The sequence below is a fragment of the Taudactylus pleione genome, unplaced genomic scaffold, assembly GCF_031769625.1.
Source record: "Taudactylus pleione unplaced genomic scaffold, aTauple2 ptg000117l, whole genome shotgun sequence".
NCBI lineage: Eukaryota > Metazoa > Chordata > Amphibia > Anura > Myobatrachidae > Taudactylus > Taudactylus pleione.
The window spans coordinates 21,335,218-21,352,830 of record NW_028284519.1 but is presented as its reverse complement, the minus strand read 5'-3'; the positions used below and the strand labels follow the sequence as shown (position 1 = coordinate 21,352,830).

The following is a 17,613-nucleotide window of genomic DNA, read 5'->3' as shown; positions in this document are numbered from 1 at the left end:
ACTTTTGTGTGTTTTAACATTGTGGTTATCGGTTGGAAGCTATGGGTATGCTATTCTGTAGTACAGTGATGGTTTGGGTGAGTTGGAGACTGTTAGTATGGTTTATGGAAATTGTGTGGTCTGAACCAGTGTTCATGGTAATTAAGATTATCAATTCATTCATAAGCCTGTAATCTCGCTGGTTAATAATTAGTAGACTGCATTCCTATTAATATATACTCAACCCACCAGATGGCAGTCTTCATTACACCTTAGTGATCAGTCATTGGTACCTACTGAAGTCATAGGCTGTATTTCCAAGCGTATTTGCGCTGCCCACAATAAGGGAATAAAACAGAACATATGTATACACCTTCCATAATTCTGAAATAAATAAACTGTCCACTCATGTGATGTGTAGTTTTGCTTTGACCTTGGAATCCATCCCATTCCTCCAATGCAAAAGAGTTACGGGAATATTTTCCTGCATAACCTTTTAAATGGTATATACTGGTACTCTGCATTGTGGCACAATAAATAGTGAGAGTTCATTTTCAGGTGGACTGGTCTGATTAAATTGCAAAATATGGGAGTCCTACAAACATGGATATTACTATACTGTCCACTATCCTTGACTGGTTGATAGCTGCAGTGTACCAGCGGGTTGGGTACGGGATGCCGGTGCTCGGGATCTCGGCGGTCAGAATCCCAACGCCGGCGTCCTGACAGGGTTAGCATACCGACACCGGTTGGTATCCTAACCCTAACCACCTCCCTAGTGCCTATACCTAACCTGCCCCTGACCGCAACCTAAACCTAACCCTCCCCCCTTAGTGCCTAACCCTCCCACTAGCCCTGTTACTTACCTTCGGGATGCCGACGCTTGGATTTTGAAACGTGTCAGGATTCTGGTGCCGGTATTCTAAGAGCCGACATCCCATGTGCCGGGATATTGTCTGTATCCCGCACCAGCTAGAGACCTGTCACTCCACGGGGCTGGAGTCTTGTGCAGCGTTATTGGTGTAGCCCATGTAATCATGTTGTTCCTCTGTGACAGGAATGCCCCTGGCTCAGGCAGTATCAATCCTCCAGAAGCATTGCAGGACCATCCGGAACGTGCAGAACCTCTATAGCGAGCAGGTGGGTTTTCTAACTACAGTGCAGAAAATATAATGGCTGCAACCTGTACCAACCCAATCAGGTGTTTGCTTTCATTTTCTAATCTTTCCTACAAAAATAACAGAATGTGATTGGTTGCTCTGGGGCACATCAGTTACCTGTGCCTCGATTTTTATATTTGTCTTTCAAAACACTGACAGCAGATAATGATTGGTTATCTAGGCTGCCCATTTTACTTAATTGGTGTGTTTGTCTGCCGTGCAAGTTTGCCAGTCAACATGTACTACAGTAAACCCCGATTGTTAGTGCTCCATCATTCTGGGGTCCCAAAAGTGTCCGTTCTAGCAGATGGAACTTCTAGGGTGGGTTCGGTCTTCCAGTTCTCTCTCTTTATCTCTCTCTCTCGCTTTCGCTCTCTCTCTCGCTTTCGCGCTCTCTCTCGCTTTCGCGCTCTCTCTCGCTTTCGCGCTCTCTCTCGCTTTCGCGCTCTCTCTCGCTTTCGCGCTCTCTCTCGCTGTCGCGCTCTCTCTCGCTGTCGCGCTCTCTCTCGCTGTCGCGCTCTCTCTCGCTGTCGCGCTCTCTCTCGCTGTCGCGCTCTCTCTCGCTGTCGCGCTCTCTCTCGCTGTCGCGCTCTCTCTCGCTTTCGCGCTCTCGCTCGCTTTCGCGCTCTCGCTCGCTCTCGCTTTCGCGCTCGCTCTCGCGCTCGCTCGCTTTCGCTCGCTCTCGCTCTCTCTCGCTCTCTCTCGCTCTCTCTCGCTTTCGCTCTCTCGCTCTCTCGCTTTCGCTCTCTCGCTCTCTCTCGCTTTCGCTCTCTCGCTCTCTCTCGCTTTCGCTCTCTCGCTTTCGCTCTCGCTCTCTCTCGCTTTCGCTCTCTCGCTCGCTCTCGCTCTCTCTCGCTTTCGCTCTCTCGCTCGCTCTCGCTCTCTCTCGCTTTCGCTCTCTCGCTCGCTCTCGCTCTCTCTTTGTGTGTCTCTGTGTCTCTGTCTTTCCTTCCTTCCTAATACAGCCAGCTGTTTGAGGGATTCCAACCAAAGTGTTACATTTGAGTGGAAAGTATACATTGATATAAACTAAGGAGACAATGCATACCTGACAATCAGGAAACTAACAAATACAGATTAGAGCATCTCTGCGCTATTGTTTCGGAGGCATAATAAGTTGAATTTTGTTTCCACTGATACCCCTTCTCTGTTTCACAGTGTCCTCTGAATCATGACCTCATTCTCAGCCTGACTCAGGATGGGATCAAACTGCTGTTTGATGCTTATAATCAAAGGCTGAAGGTGAGAGACTATTGGAGGCCCATTACAGATGGGAAGATGCTGGCAGAGATGGTCCCCATTACCTCCTTAACTCTCTACCTCTCCTTTCAGGTGATAGAAGTCTATGATTTGACGAAAGTAAAATTAAAATACTGGTGAGTGTAAATATTAGTGTATCTGTAACTAACATTCATTAGTGTTATTAAAGGACCTTGTCTTAAATTTATTGTGTTGCTTTGTTAAATGGATAGTTTTCAAAGTGTATTTGTCTAGGGCCAGAGTACCTTTTCACTCTTTATCTCATGCTCACAGCAGCACAGAGTGATTCAGAGGATGAGTGTGTTAATATTGTGTGAGAGGAGAGAGATGCTGGTGGGGTAAAACATACCTCTTTAGAAAACAAAGCTCACACATCCAATGTGTGTTTATAAAGCAGTAACCCCATGAAAATTATTTTTATTAACATAGGGCCTCAGATTCATGTTTGAGAATCTGCGCAGCCGCCGAACCCGTACTGCGCACGTCCTGTAATGGTCCTGCATGTTCACACGCAGACTGGCAGTGATTAACAGTCTGCTGCTGATAAGTAATGCATGCAGGAGGCCTGATGCTTCCTGCTGCATTACCATAATTGCAAGGACGGAATTGCAAAGCTGCTTGCATGCAGCTTTGCAATTCAGTCCTACGCTGAATCAGACCCATAGATCACTGTGGCAGGTGTTAAGAGGAGTTTTAAAATTCACCATTTCTAGTTGTGGTGTTTGTATGTTTGTTTTTTTTCTTTAGATTGCTATTATTTATAATTCTTCAGATTGCTATTAATTATTTATAATTCTTCAGATTACCATGACAACCACAGTCGCATGGGACATGATGATTTGAGCAGATAATCTTTAGTACACCCATCTGAGCTATGTTTTCAGTATAATATCCTCCCTCTCCTTCTCCTCCTCTGCCCTGACAGGACATGCTCCCCCTTTGAGAGTTGTGACCCCCATGGTAGAAATATTGGTTTCTCCGATGAAAGTTATTGAGATGGATGTAATGTTTGGTATTGGAGTATAGATAATAAATAAATGCAGTTATGGGGTACATATATAAAATAGCAAATAAAAACAGCACAAATCTCCCCTCTTTAAGTAGTACCACCTCTATGTAGCACTTCAGAAGGGGATCCCACTTGTGACCTGAACATCAGCTTTGACAACTGAGAGAGGAGTCACTGCTTCAGTAAGAACCAGAAATGGGTTTGAGAGATGTAGTATTAAGAGGCAATCAGGTGAGGTTGGAGTGGACTCTACCGAAGTGTTACTCGTCCCCTATAGAAGGGACGTTGTACTTAACTGGGCAACAACGCAGAAGAAATTGAAATAGTGGCCACAAGATTTTTCTATGACCCTCATACTAATCTCCACAGTGTCATTTGCCCATCAAGTGGATCTTTGTTCTTTATTGACCCCCACGGCCTGTCTTGCTCTATCTCCCACTTTGACTCTAGTATGGATCGCCTCTCATGTTTGATCCTTCACTGATGAGCCCTATCCTTGTATTGTTACAGTGGGGTTCACTTTAACTCGCAGGCAATAGCTCCCACCATCGAGCAGATCGATCAGTCATTTGGAGCAACACATCCAGGAGGTGAGAACACATCAGCTCTTACTAGGACCCACTTATGCCACTTTTCCATTGTCCCTGATTTAAGATGTCATTCATTTTCTTCTGTTTACTTCAGTATATAACTCAGCAGAACAACTGTTTCACCTCAACTTCCGTGGTTTATCTTTCTCATTTCAACTGGATTCCTGGACAGAAGCCCCCAAGTATGAGGTGAGGAAGTGAGCTTGTTATGTATTCCATTACTACTAAGTAGCTGTGTAGTGAATATATTGCTCTATGGTAGTGGCTCTTGGAGAATGCATTAGTGATTGCTGAACAATGATAATGGTGTACATTCAGAGCATCATTTACCTGTTATGCTGATTATATACATGGAGAACAGAGACAAATTGTTGTTTTTGTTTTCACAGCCCAACTTTGCCCATGGATTGGCATCCATTCAAATACCCCACGGAGCCATGGTGAAACGTATGTACATCTACAGCGGTAACAGCCTCCAAGATACAAAGTGAGAGTGAATCCAAGCAGAATTAACTTTAGGAGTCTCTCCCGGTTTTCCCATAATGCAATGCTTTATTTATCCCAGTCTCTTCTCGCCTGGCAGAGCACCGCCCATGCCGCTGAGCTGCTATCTGGGCAATCTGTATGCAGAAAGCGTGGATGTTCTGCGAGATGCTTCTGGGCCGCAAGGACTGAAACTCCGTCTGCTCAGCACCGGTACGTAAGCTTGTGTATATATATTGTTTGGGTGGTCACTCATGCATAGAAACTTATACATCTATCTGCTGCTTCAACGTCTTGTTGCGTCTTGTCTTGGCAGGTTGTGGTCCTGGGGTGATGGCTGAAGCCAAAACACGGGTGTCTGAGCGCTGTGTGTGCTTCGGAGATTCCTGTCAGGATGTGCTGAGCACACTCGGTGCCCCACACAAAGTCTTCTACAAGTCTGAGGATAAGGTATGTAGAGAAAGAAATCGGGCGGTGTTAGGGATTAGCCACATATCTGGGAAGTGGAAAGGGTTTGTCCACTTTTACACAATCCCTTATTTTTAAAAAATTTGGATTCTAACTCCCTTGTTGACCTCCATCGTGACCCGGAGCCATATTGTGCAGTCTGTTCACAGTTCAGACTGTAAGATTCAATGGGGCAGAGATTGATGCTAATGACAAATTTTCTCTGTTCACCGCTTTGTAATTGGTGGCACTATATAATTAAATGATGATGATACTATAATAACTTAAGTGGATTAAATGTGATCTTTCCACGGCTAAAGAGAACAATGCTTCTGCTCGGTATGCACACGGCATGATATGACTAACAGGACCCCCTTGTTTTGCTACATGGCAGTGGCCGTAGTAAGTGAGCTAATGCGTTGTTAGTGTACTGATAAGATGGTGCTGTGGCTTTTCCTTTTCTCTGCATTGACCACGTTTTAAATCTCCTATAGCTGCATACACACGCAACGATTTTGTTACCAACGATTTTATGAACGATTATCTGTCAGATTTTTTTAAAGTGTATTGAACGATTTTTTTGAACTACAAACGATTTTTGCATATTCCCTTAATGATAATCGTTGAGTTGACAAGTCTGACTGAACTACAAACGTGAACGCACATGAACGATAATCGTTCATCGTTTGATTCAGAAGTGAACGTTTAACGATAATCGTTCAAAAAAATCATTGTGTGTGTACGCAGCTTAAGTTTCTTTCCAAGTTTCTACCATCTATGAACATGAGAACGTGTCCATTGCATGGGGGTATCTACAAACCTGTACATGTAAGAGGGTTGAAATTTGGAAAGTATACTGTTTTTGTTGAATTCCACCTAAACTATAATTAATTTATAGAATTATCTTCCTTGTGCTTTATTGCTGACAAAACTGGTATTTATTCGGTTTCATGTTTTAATACTTTAGATGAAGATTCATTCCCCGTCCCCCCACAAGCTGGTTCCTGCCAAGTGCAATGATTATTTCTACAACTATTTTACACTGGGAGTGGTGAGTATAGATGCTGCATTAAAGCCTCATTGTGCTGTTCAGAGACCAGGGACTTGTTCAGCTGTTAAATGGCAACTTATGAATATTAATATTTACAGTGTAAAGCACATTTTTGCATTTTACATAACACGATACAAAATAAACAAGTATTAATAGGCTTACGGAAATTGTTTGTAGTGGGAGAAACGTGTGACTCCGCTCTGTGACTGTAACAGACGGGCCACGATATTGTAATAAGAAATCAATGTGTATATGAGCAGTGAATGGGATTTGGGACATGAGGCTACGCATTACAGCACAGACTTGATAAGCCTCATGGAAACACTACAGCATCACAGATAAAAGAGCTAAATCATATTAAATGAAGACTCATCTGTTTGAAAGTAATAGCTGTATATATGAACTGTGAGGGAGTTCATGACTGAAGCATATCTGCAACGGTATCTTTATTCCAATGTGTTACAGCTTTGTTGCGAGTATAAAAGACAACATATACTAACAACCTAGAAATATTGACAGGAGGATAAGATATAATAAAAAATATGTATACAGTAAAATTTACTGTTACTCTCAAACAACATTATATGAAAACTGTTTCCTAAATTCAACATCACAGGAGTTATAAGGATATAGATTGCAAGCAATATCATTTATCTCTTCCTTCCCTTCACTCCTTAGTAAAACACTTATGACATACAATTCCCATCTAATAATCACCAGGTGTAACTATTTATGAATTATATGGTGTAGTAACATTAACACCATCTATACATTTGATTAAGTTGCACCATATAAGCCTCAGGTATTGTAATATACGTTGAATAAACCGGCAGCAGGTGGCTTTTTAAATCACTTTATATTACTCTTTACTTATCTTTCTTTATTTTAATCATATTTCGCCTACATTTTTGGACTAAATTACTGGAATTTTAAGTATACTTAAATAAAGGTTATATTTTAATATTGCTTCAGAGAATTGTCTAAATACTGGAATAATTTGACCCTATAAGTGCACCTGATAAAATCTTGTCTTTATTCTATGTTTGTTTGTCACTATGATATTTACAAGATCATAAGGTAGCATCTTCACCTATATCATAAATACGAATTTAATAAAAGAAGTGAAGTTGCAGGGTCCCCTAAATTAATGGGAAAGTCTCTCTGGAATGGAGAATTTGTAAATATATTGGTGCGAGATCACATTCTTTGTTAATTTACAAGTATTAATAGACAACGAAAAGAAAGCAAAGCATTTGGCTGGTTATCTATTGTTTTGTTTTTTTAGAAACTAAAGGAGCATTCATGAAATGCTGAATAACCACGTAAAGCTGGGTACACACTATACCATGTGTGACCCAGCCGTCTGTGTGATGCGAAATAACGATACATCACGCGCATCGTACGCACTACACAATCTAGTGTATGACAACGTAATGTGTTGTTACATCCTGCATGTACAGCAGCAGGTCGTTCATTGTATCAGCCCATCTACTGTGCAGAACGCTGCAGATGGGACGATGCGATGAGCAGCCGTTGTGAACTACTGATCGGGCTTACACACTAAATGATGTATACGATATATTGTTCCAATCCGCATCTGAATGATATATCGTACGATATATTGTATAGTGTGTATTCAGCTTTAGCCTTGAGTCTGTTATTGAAGACTTCTGGAGTGGACGCATCTCATACTGTGCGAGTAGGCAAGTTCCAAAAAGTTGGGCCGCAAAGCTAAAAGCTCAGCCCACAAATTAATTGAGGGAGATTCTAGGTGCTGCTAATTACCCTTCATCTGCAGATCGAAGTAAGTGTGAGGGTGTAAGGAATCAGGGGCTGCTAAAGCTTAAAGAAAGCACAGAACACAACATAGAACCCAGAGGTCCTTTTATATCTGTCTGTACATTCAAATCATCATCGGTTAGGGTAGGATGCCCTCATTGGCTATTTACCTTTCTATGCCTAAGGAAACACAAGGCTCTTGCTTGTAGACATTTCCAGTGATTGGAACCTACCTTGCTTGTTCATCTTTGTTTTTTTGTTTTTGCATTTGTATATTATTGTTCCCATTCCCAAGCAAATAACAGTTATAAAGGTTACTTGGCTGCCATGCACTTTACCTGTTTCTCACTTGCTTTGTTCACGTGTCTGACATTTGCAGGATATTCTTTTTGATGCAAACACACATAGAGCCAAGAAGTTTGTACTGCACACAAATTATCCCGGACATTACAACTTTAACATGTGAGTAGACGTGAGCGAGCACGTGGCATGTAGATGTGGAATTCCCGTCTTTGCTGTTTGTGTACAGTGTATACCAGTCTTACTTTTAATAGAGCTGTCATGTAATGTGGCCTAGCTTTAGGCAGAAAGCGAGTGCAGAAGTGTAAGTGCAATAACTTCATGAATGAATTCTGTCAGTTTGCATACACTTGGTTTTTCATGTAAAGGAAATATAATTTCTTCTTCCTCCATAGGGCACACAGGCTTTACCCTGGGTATAGGTTGGTAGAAAGGAGTCTTGGCACTAAACAGTTAACTTTGTTAGACGCAGCCCAGGCTCCCCCTTCCCCCTAAATCCCACCCCCAGCCACAGGCCACTTCAGTTTTTTCGTTGGTGCCTGTGTCAGGATCTGTGGTCGGATTTGGAGAGTTGGCTGCCGATCAACAGTCTGGAACTTCGAGCGGTGTACAGAGCTCTTTGTCGGGCCTGAACTCTCCTTCAGGGTCGCCCAGTGCAGGTACAGTCCGACAACGCGACGGCTGTCGCCTACATAAATCATCAGGGGTGCAGTCGCGCCGCCATGAGGGAAGTCACTCGTATTCTCCGGTGGGCGGGGATACATCTTTCGTCCCTGTTGGCAGTTTGCATTCTGGGAGTGCAAAATTGGGAAGCGGACTTCCTAAGCAGTCAGGACATTCATTCGGGAGAATGGGCCCTACATCCGGATGTCTTTCAACTCCTGGTTCTTCGCTGGGGTTTGCTAGACATAGACATGATGGCATCCCAGCACAATCGCCAAGTGCAGAGGTACTGCTCTCACACCAGAGATCCGGAGGCCTTTCTGGTGGACGCTTTGGCAGTCCAGTGGACCTTCTCGCTCCTGTACATCTTCCCTTCAATCCCTCTGATTCCTCGGGTTCTCCGCAAATTGAAGTTGGATGGCGGCAAGGCGATCCTAGTGACTCCCAATATTTCCCGCGGAGGGCGTGGTACGCAGACCTTCAGGGCGCCTCTATCGAGGCTCCTCTGCGTCTTCCACTGCGGCCAGATCTTCTGTCTCAGGGCCCGTGCTTTGACAGGGTGGCTCTTGAGACATCCGTCTTAAGAGCTAAAGGATTCTCTAGGTCAGTCATTAACACTATGCTCAGGGCGTATCTATAATGTGTGCAGGATGTGCGATGTGAGTCTAGGGGGGGGGGCGGCCGGCCGCACCCATATTATCTAATACTTAACTCTCCGAGGTCCCGCGTTGGGTGTCTTAGCCCTGCACAAAACGCCGGAAAACGGCTGCCACGGACATTTTTCCGGAAATCTGTAGCACAGGGGAAAGGGCAGAGCCAGTCTTCTTTTCATATCACTAGAAAGCAGCTGAATCTGTCTCCTCCCTCATAGTTGCATGCTAGGGCCATTAGCAATAAACTTGCAAATGTTAGCAGCTAAAGGAGGAGACCGGTTAAAACAAATGAACCAAATGAAGAGAGCCTTTTCTCGAAGGCATGGATTTTCCTTCTTCTGTGTGTCAGCCCCATCATATCCTTAGTGTTTACTTCAGCCTATTCTTCAGCTTTGAGCCTCATCAGCCTTGCCCTCTATATGCCCCGCTTTTTCCTCTATTCTCATTGTTTTCAACCATGTGTGTTAGTATCAACTGTAATAGACTATAACATGTAATTGGAGGGGGTGTGTGTGTGTGTGTGTGTGTGTGTGTGTGTGTGTGTGTGCGCGCCCCCTCTTCGTCTGACTGCTAAGTCAAGTAGCAGGAGGTTTGTTTCTGTTACACTGATTTTCCAGCTTACTGTTCTACCAGTCATGGGTCTGTGCAAGCATTTTATTTTAATCCCACATGTCCCATTAGTTAGTAAATGTTATATATTTTAATTGTGTTTGCCGTAAATGCCAGATGTAATATATGTTAATCAGGGCTGGATTAAGGTCTGTGGGGGCCCCTGGGCAACAAACATGTGGGGGCCCCTATTACGTGCTCTTTATCCAGTGCACCCAGTAGTAGTGCCCCCAGGAGTGTTGCCCTTATGCAGTGCCCCCTATGCAATGCCCCCTGTAGTTATACCCCCAGTAGTAGTGTTCCCAATAGTAATGCCCTCTGTATAAATACCCCCAGTAGTAATACCCCTGTAGTTGTGCCCCCAGTAGTCATGCCCCCTGTGTGTGCCCAATAGTAATGCCCTCAGTAGAAATACCCCTGTAGTTGTGCCCCCTGTGGTAGTGACACCAGTAGTAATGCCCCCTGTGGTAGTGGCACCAGTAGTAATGTCCCCCCCGAGTAATGCCCCCAGTAGTAATGTCCCCCTCGAGTAATGCCCCCAGTAGTAATGCCCCCAGTAGTAATATCCCCCCCGAGTAATGTCCCCCCCAGCAGTGGAAAAGCCGCTTGCGCTAAAGAGAAAAAAAAATACTTACCTTAAGCCCCGCTCCCGCTGCCTTCTGATCCGCTCGGCTGGCGCTGCTCCTCTGCACTATGGGAGAGACACATGACGTCTCTCCCATAGTTCACTGCCTGAGCCGGAAGCCGGAGCTCTCGGGTGAGCTCTAGTCTCCGGCTCTGGCTGCCGCTGCGGGGAGGAAGCCGGGCGCCCGCTGGTTACAATCTCAGCGGGCACCTGGTGTCTCCATGCGGCACCGGGGTTAGGTGTCCGGAGGAGGCGGAACTGGTTCCGTCTTCTCCGGTTCACTTTAACCCCGATGGCTAGGTGTGGGGGCCCAGGGACGATCGCCCCTGTCGCCCCACCTTTAATCCGGCCCTGATGTTAATATACTAGTGCTTAATTGCCCCAAATGTATATACACCATTCACTTCAATGTAACATTTCCAACAGGACAGGCCTGCTCTAAGAAGAATCTGCAATACCTATGATTCTCATAACTGTTCAACCTTCTATAAATGTACTGTATGTGTCTTGTGCCGCTGGCTGCTCCCACAGTGTTGCCATCTGATGGACTTTTCTCTCCTCAGCTATCATCGCTGTGATTTCCGGATTCCATTAACAGTGAAGCGAGGTAAACTGCATGGCCTGGCCTCACGGAATTTGCTGCGCTATATAAGAAACTGTTAATAAATAAATAAATAAATGTACTACTTGCCATTTCACAAATTCCCTCTATTTTCATATATTCATTGCATGAGCATGTGTAGTGATTTAATAATCATCTTTGTTTCTGTAATTCTTTGCACAGACGGCTGTGAAACACAAACCGAAATCTGTACGACATACAGCAAGGTGAGATGCTCCGTCACGTAGATTAGTGTACGCTCACCTGTTGTTATTTATTACATATATGGCGCCACCTAGTGTCTGTAGCGCTGTACAGGGGGATAACAATGGCAGGAAAATGCAAATTAAAATGACAAAAGTGCAAACACACACCATACAAGGAGATTCATCAAACCGTGAAATAATGAGACCTCAAACTGAAGGGTGAGAAGTAATATCAGTAGATTTGTTATATCCAGTTCAATTTGACTCATATCAATATTCTACATGTGCTAAGGCAGTTACCGTAGAGCAAATCGCTTTTCTCTATGGTCTCTGCATTCAAGTATTGATATCGTATATACAGTTGTATGGCGACGGTAATTCGATAAGCTCAGTTTTATGGCTTATGGTTTTATCGCCTTTCTTTCCTCCCACTCCCTCCTTGACCCATTTCAGTCTGGTTCCATTCTTTCCACTCCACTGAAACTGCGCTCACAAATGTCAGCAATCACCTCCTTGCTGCCAAATCCAAGGGCCATTACTCCCTGCTCATTCTCCTTGATCACTCTGCTGCTTTTGACACCGTTGACCACACTCTCCTGCAAGTCCTTCACTCCCTTGGTCTACGTGACACTGCCCTCTCCAGCCTGTCCTCCTACCTCTCTGACTGTTCCTTCTCTGTCTCCTCTCATGACTCCTCCTCCACTTCCACTTACAGCATGTGTTCCCCAAGATTCTGTTCTTGGACCCCTTCTATTCTCCCTCTATAAGTCCTCCCTAGGTGAACGCATCAGCTCTTTTGACCTCCAATATCATCTCTATGCTGATGATACTCAGATCTACTTTTCCTCCCCTGACCTCTCCCCCGTGCTCTTCCTGCTATTTCCAACTGTCTCTCTGCAATTTCTTCCTGGATGCCCCAGTGGTTTCTTAAGCTTAGTATGTCTAATTCTGAGCTGATCATCTTCCCACCCTCTTGAATAACCTCACTTCCCACAATTGACTGCACAATTATCTCCTGTAGCCCCAAAGTGTGCTGTCTTGGAGTTATCCTGGAGTCCTCCCTCTCCTTCAAACCACACATTCAGCACCTCCCGCAGTCCTGCAATTTCCATCTCAAATATATTTCCAGGATCAGACCCTTTGTGACCCAGGATGCTACTAAAACCCTCATACACTCACTGGTCATCTCCAGATTGTATTACTGTAACCTCCTCCTAACTGGCCTCCCTGACACCCACCTCTCTCCACTCCAACTGTCCTCAATGCTGCTGCTCAGCTAATCTTCCTCTCCAAACCTTCTACATCTGCCTCCCCTTTCCTACAAGCCCTCCACTGGCTTCCCTTCCCCTTCAGAACACAATTAAAGGTTCTTACACTCACTTACAAAGCCCTCACCCATTCCTCTCCCATTTACATCTCTGACCTCCTCTTGCCTCACACTCCTGTCCACCCTCTTTGCTCAACAAATGCATGCTGCCTCTCCTGCCAACTCATTACTTCCTCCCACTACCGTCTCCAAGATTTTGCCTGTGCTGCTCCCTACCTCTGGAACTCTCTCCCTCTCCCCATCAGACTCTCCACCTCTCTACAAATCTTCAAACGAGCTCTGAAGAACCACTACTTCATTAAAGCCTTCCAGCTCTCATCCTAACTCACTGCTTACATGCTCCTTGCTCTCTGTCTACCCCATCAGTGTCATGCCTGTTTGTCTGCCACTCCCCATTAAAATGTAAGCTCTCACGAGCAGGGCCCTCTACCCTCTTGTGCTTCTCCTTACTTATACTTGCTACTGCTAACTCCCCACTAGGGCACCTAACGTACCCTGTTGCTTATTTGAGTTTTATGATCACTAATGCAGCAATGTCTACAAAACTTGGTCTTGTCCTGCATTGTATTGTACTTAAGTCACTGGTTTCTTGATTACTTATTTATGTACTATGTAAGGCACTGCGGGACACTTGTGGCAACATATAAATAAAGTATAATATTATTATCAGCAGGATTACTTTTACGTGATGTGTAATGTCCAGCAGCATCATCCTCTGCATAAGAGCTATATTGCTTTATTTGTGAGATTTCGCTTATAGGGTTGGCCAGGAGACATGACATAGCACATCAGCACCAGTTTTCTCTCCCTCACCAACAATCTGGTGTTATTGCTTCCTGAAACAGGAAGAGCTTTGACGGCACAGTAAGTGCCCTATTAATCCATCTTCCCCTGAGTGAAGACTGTTAAAACTGTATCACTCAATGAATGGATCTTTGAATGGATCAGGGTTCAAATCAAATGGATTATCCGTGAAAGTGTGTATTAGATCACCGTATAACAACAATACAGCACATTAAATGTCACATTCAGTATATACTGTATTTTTATTACAGTGGGACAGTATTCAAGAACACCTGGGCCACCCTGTTGAGAAGCCAGTTGTCCTGCACAGGTAAAATAAATATTCATTTGTGACATGTATTTACCCCATACTACAATGCAGGCAGCAGTTGTGGGAACTGAACCAGTATTCATTAGAATGCAGCCAATCAGTCTTCTAATAGCTAGTGACATCACCGAGACATTGGGCAAGCAGGCATTTTATAGGCTGGCAGTTCATGGTTGTCTCTGTTCTGTGTAGGTGATGTTCATTTTTAAGACTGCATTCTATAGACTTTACACTGCATAATATACCCTCACATTTTTTTTTAAATTGAGTTTATTTATAAAACTTTTGTATTTTTGTATAACACACATCAAATCTCAACATAAGAAATAAAATAAAATACCCCCACCCCTATGAAACCCTCTCCCACAAAAAAAACAAACACCCACATAATAAACAGCCATTCACATATAGTCTCGTTAATACGTTAATACCCATGGACAATTAACATCAATACATAAGTAATACAGAGCAAAATATCAGCATAGAAGAAATCTCAGCTATTCAGTGTAGCAGAAAAATCATTACAAATAACTCAGAATATCAAAACATTATCGCGCCGTCTCGCTGGCCGCTAATCCATCAGCATCTTGGGATTCCCCCACCTCCATTAACATAATGGGAAGATGAAGTCCATGGGCCCCAAATACGCTCATATTTCAAAATACAGTTACGCTTAGTGTATAAAAAACGTTCGTGCCCCACCACTTCATTCATCAACACACACCATTCAGCGAAAGTGGGGCTCCTAGCTGCCATCCAAGTACGGGCAATACAGACGTTTGCCAGAGTCATCGCATTAATCACATACTGGACCGTCGAACGATTAGCCCTGTCCACAAGACCCAATCCAAAAATACACATTTTAGGGGACAACATGGGGATACCACGTTCCGTGTTGGTGACACAGTTAGTGACTTGGGACCAAAACATCTGGACAGCAGAGCACTCCCAGAGGAGATGCCAAAACGAGCACTGAGGTATAGAGCATTTAGGACACCTATCAGACGCTCTAGATCCAAATCTATTCAATAATAGGGGAGTAAGATACACCCTGTGTAATGAAAAAAATTGTATCTGTTGAAATCGCACTGCAGAGGTGGCAGTCACATGACTGTTCAACATTAGAGACCATTCATCATCATCTAATGGACCCAAATCATCCACCCATTTGAGTCTAAGTGGTGCTAGCGTATCATCGGAATTAGCAGTAAGGAGGTAGGAATAAAGTCGAGAAATTAATCTCCTACCACTGGTCACTTGCAGCATAACCCTAACAGGATCAGTTGTAAGTTGCGGAGGGCCAGAAGAAAACTGGACGGCTAAAGCATGTCGGAGCTGTAAGTAGCGGAAAAACATAGTATTCGGGACCCCAAATTCAGTCCTAACATTGTCAAAAGATGGAGAGAACCACCCTCCTAGACCACAAAGAGCTACAATCTAATAGGGCCAGCTCTCTAAGAGCCGAAGAATGCCATAAAGACAAATCAGGATCGATACCTTCTGCCCCCACCAATGTACGGGCCTGTTTCCACAGCTTATGAGCCTGTGTGACCAATGGAACTCCCCCCGTAGGGCATCTGTCATCGAGTAATAATTTCAAAGGGGAACACCTTCTAGAAACAGTATGTACCAAGAAATTAGGTAGATCCCGGCTCCCCTCAGCCAACACCCACCCCTGTAGATGAACCAATTGTGAAGCCAAATAATAAAGGCGGAAATTCGGTAATGCCAGGCCACCCAACTACTCTCTGGGTCTACATAAAGTATTAAGTTTTATTCGAGGACGTTTCTCTGCCCAAACTAAAGAGGAGATATAACTATCAATCTAAATATGTGAGGAGAAATATAAACGGACCTGCTGAAAAACGTACAAAAATTTGGGGAGAACAATCATTTTTACCAAATTCACCTGACCCGTGACAGTCAAGGGAAGTTTATTCCAAACGTGCAACTTGGATTTCAAGAAGTCAATTTGTGGCTGAACATTAAGTGGGACAAAGTCCGACATAGATGACGTTACCCAAATTCCCAAATATTTAAACCTGGAGGTCCACTCCAAAGTAATACTCACAGCACTAACAGGAGTAGAAGGACCATGAACAGGAAGAATGCAAGATTTGTCCCAATTAATGCGCAGCCCAGAAAATCGTCCAAAAGAATCTACTACAGAGAGAAGGGCGATTAAAGACTCTGATGCATCAGACAAGAATAGCAGCATGTCATCTGCATAAAGAGCCACCTTGTCGACCCTTTGTTGTATTTGAATTCCCCGTATTCTGGGATGACTTCTAATAAGTCACGCCAAAGGCTCGATGGCCAGGGCAAAGAGAGTTGGGGAAAGAGGACATCCCTGTCTAGTACCTCTAGCGAGGCGAAAAGAAGGAGAAACATATCTATTAATACAAATTTGCCCTAGAGGGGAAGAATATAGTAATTTAACACAGGCTATAAATCTAGGTCCCATCCGAAAACGAAACAGGATCTCCCAAAGATAGTGCCACTGTACAGAGTCAAAGGCTCTGGCGGCATCCAAGGACACCACCACAGCCCCGTCATCCACAGAATCCGCTAGCTGTAAAATTGAATATAATCTCGTAAGGTTTTGTGAGATAGACTTCCCTGGCATAAAACCAGTCTGGTCAGGATGCACCACCTCACTAATTACCTTACTAAGCCTAAGTGCAAGCATTTTAGCCAATATTTTAATATCCGTAGAGAGGAGTGAGATCGGGCGATAAGAGCCAGGATCAAGGGGATCTTTGCCAGATTTAGGGATCATAACAATAATGGCCTCTGACAAAGAACAGGGAAGAGTACCCAGGTCTCACAGTTCATTAAAAAGGTTAAGAAGTCTGGGAAAAAAGAAAAGGGCATGTTTCTTATAAATTTCATTGGGAATCCCATCTACTCCTGGGGCCTTACCTCCCGGAAATGAAGAAACGGCAACCCCAACTTCCTCTACAGTAAATGGGGAGTCAAGAAATGCTCTGCTATCCTGGGAAATAGATGGGAGGGATATATGTCCCAATTATTCAAATAATTCATCTAAAGTATAGTGGGCCTGAGAACAATAAAGACTAGCAAAATATTCATAAAACACCTTCGTAATAGCTGGTGTAGAAGAGTGCAGATTACCTAGGGAGTCCCGAATTTGAGCTACAACTGTGGTGGGTCGGACCTCTCTAGAAAGATACGCCAGAAAAGCCCCAGATTTATCCGAATCTGAATAGTGACTATGCCTAGCAAATAGCAGACGTCTTCTGGACTTATCTAAGAGGAAATCGGATAAAAGTTTAGCAGCCTCCATATATGAGGATCTAGCAGTAATAGAACCCGAAGACAGATATTTCTGTTCCAACAAAGTACAACTATTTTCCAGCTCAGTCTCTTTTTTTTTTTTTTTTTTTTTTTTATGAAAAGTTTTAATACTTATCACCCTACCAATTAAAGAACCTCTCAAAACAGCCTTAGAGGCATCCCACAAAATGTCAGAAGAAACAGAGCCAGTGTTCTCAGCGAAAAAATTAGCCCATTGGGAGTCCAATTCCGAGCCCGCACCCATTAATGTAAGCCAGAAGGGATTAAATTTCCAAAAAGAGTGACCTCGTGGAGCAGTAACATCAATAGTCAGTGTTAAAGGGGCATGATCCGACACACCTCTGGATCGGTACTCCACCTCCACAACCTGCGGGACCAGCCTCCCCGGATATCAGAGCAAGATCAATCCTAGAAAAGGAATGATGAGAGGCTGAAAAGCAAG

General features: G+C 43.9%; 1 protein-coding gene across 3 annotated transcripts in view; it reads left to right on the top strand.

The window, feature by feature from the left end:
* The window catches only part of PHAF1 (phagophore assembly factor 1), a 49,075-nt gene that overhangs the window by 23,081 nt on the left and 8,381 nt on the right, over positions 1–17,613 (top strand). For 2 of the 3 annotated variants that reach the window (XM_088471913.1, XM_088471914.1), the window contains exons 3-15: positions 1,037–1,119; positions 2,298–2,381; positions 2,472–2,515; positions 3,919–3,998; positions 4,093–4,187; positions 4,388–4,485; positions 4,564–4,694; positions 4,798–4,931; positions 5,896–5,979; positions 8,138–8,220; positions 11,172–11,215; positions 11,393–11,436; positions 13,798–13,856. In XM_088471913.1, the coding sequence (XP_088328039.1) occupies positions 1,037–1,119; positions 2,298–2,381; positions 2,472–2,515; positions 3,919–3,998; positions 4,093–4,187; positions 4,388–4,485; positions 4,564–4,694; positions 4,798–4,931; positions 5,896–5,979; positions 8,138–8,220; positions 11,172–11,215; positions 11,393–11,436; positions 13,798–13,856 (1,063 nt within the window). The remainder of the gene's footprint in view (positions 1–1,036; positions 1,120–2,297; positions 2,382–2,471; positions 2,516–3,918; positions 3,999–4,092; positions 4,188–4,387; positions 4,486–4,563; positions 4,695–4,797; positions 4,932–5,895; positions 5,980–8,137; positions 8,221–11,171; positions 11,216–11,392; positions 11,437–13,797; positions 13,857–17,613) is intronic. The other variant, XM_088471915.1, reaches the window with a different exon arrangement.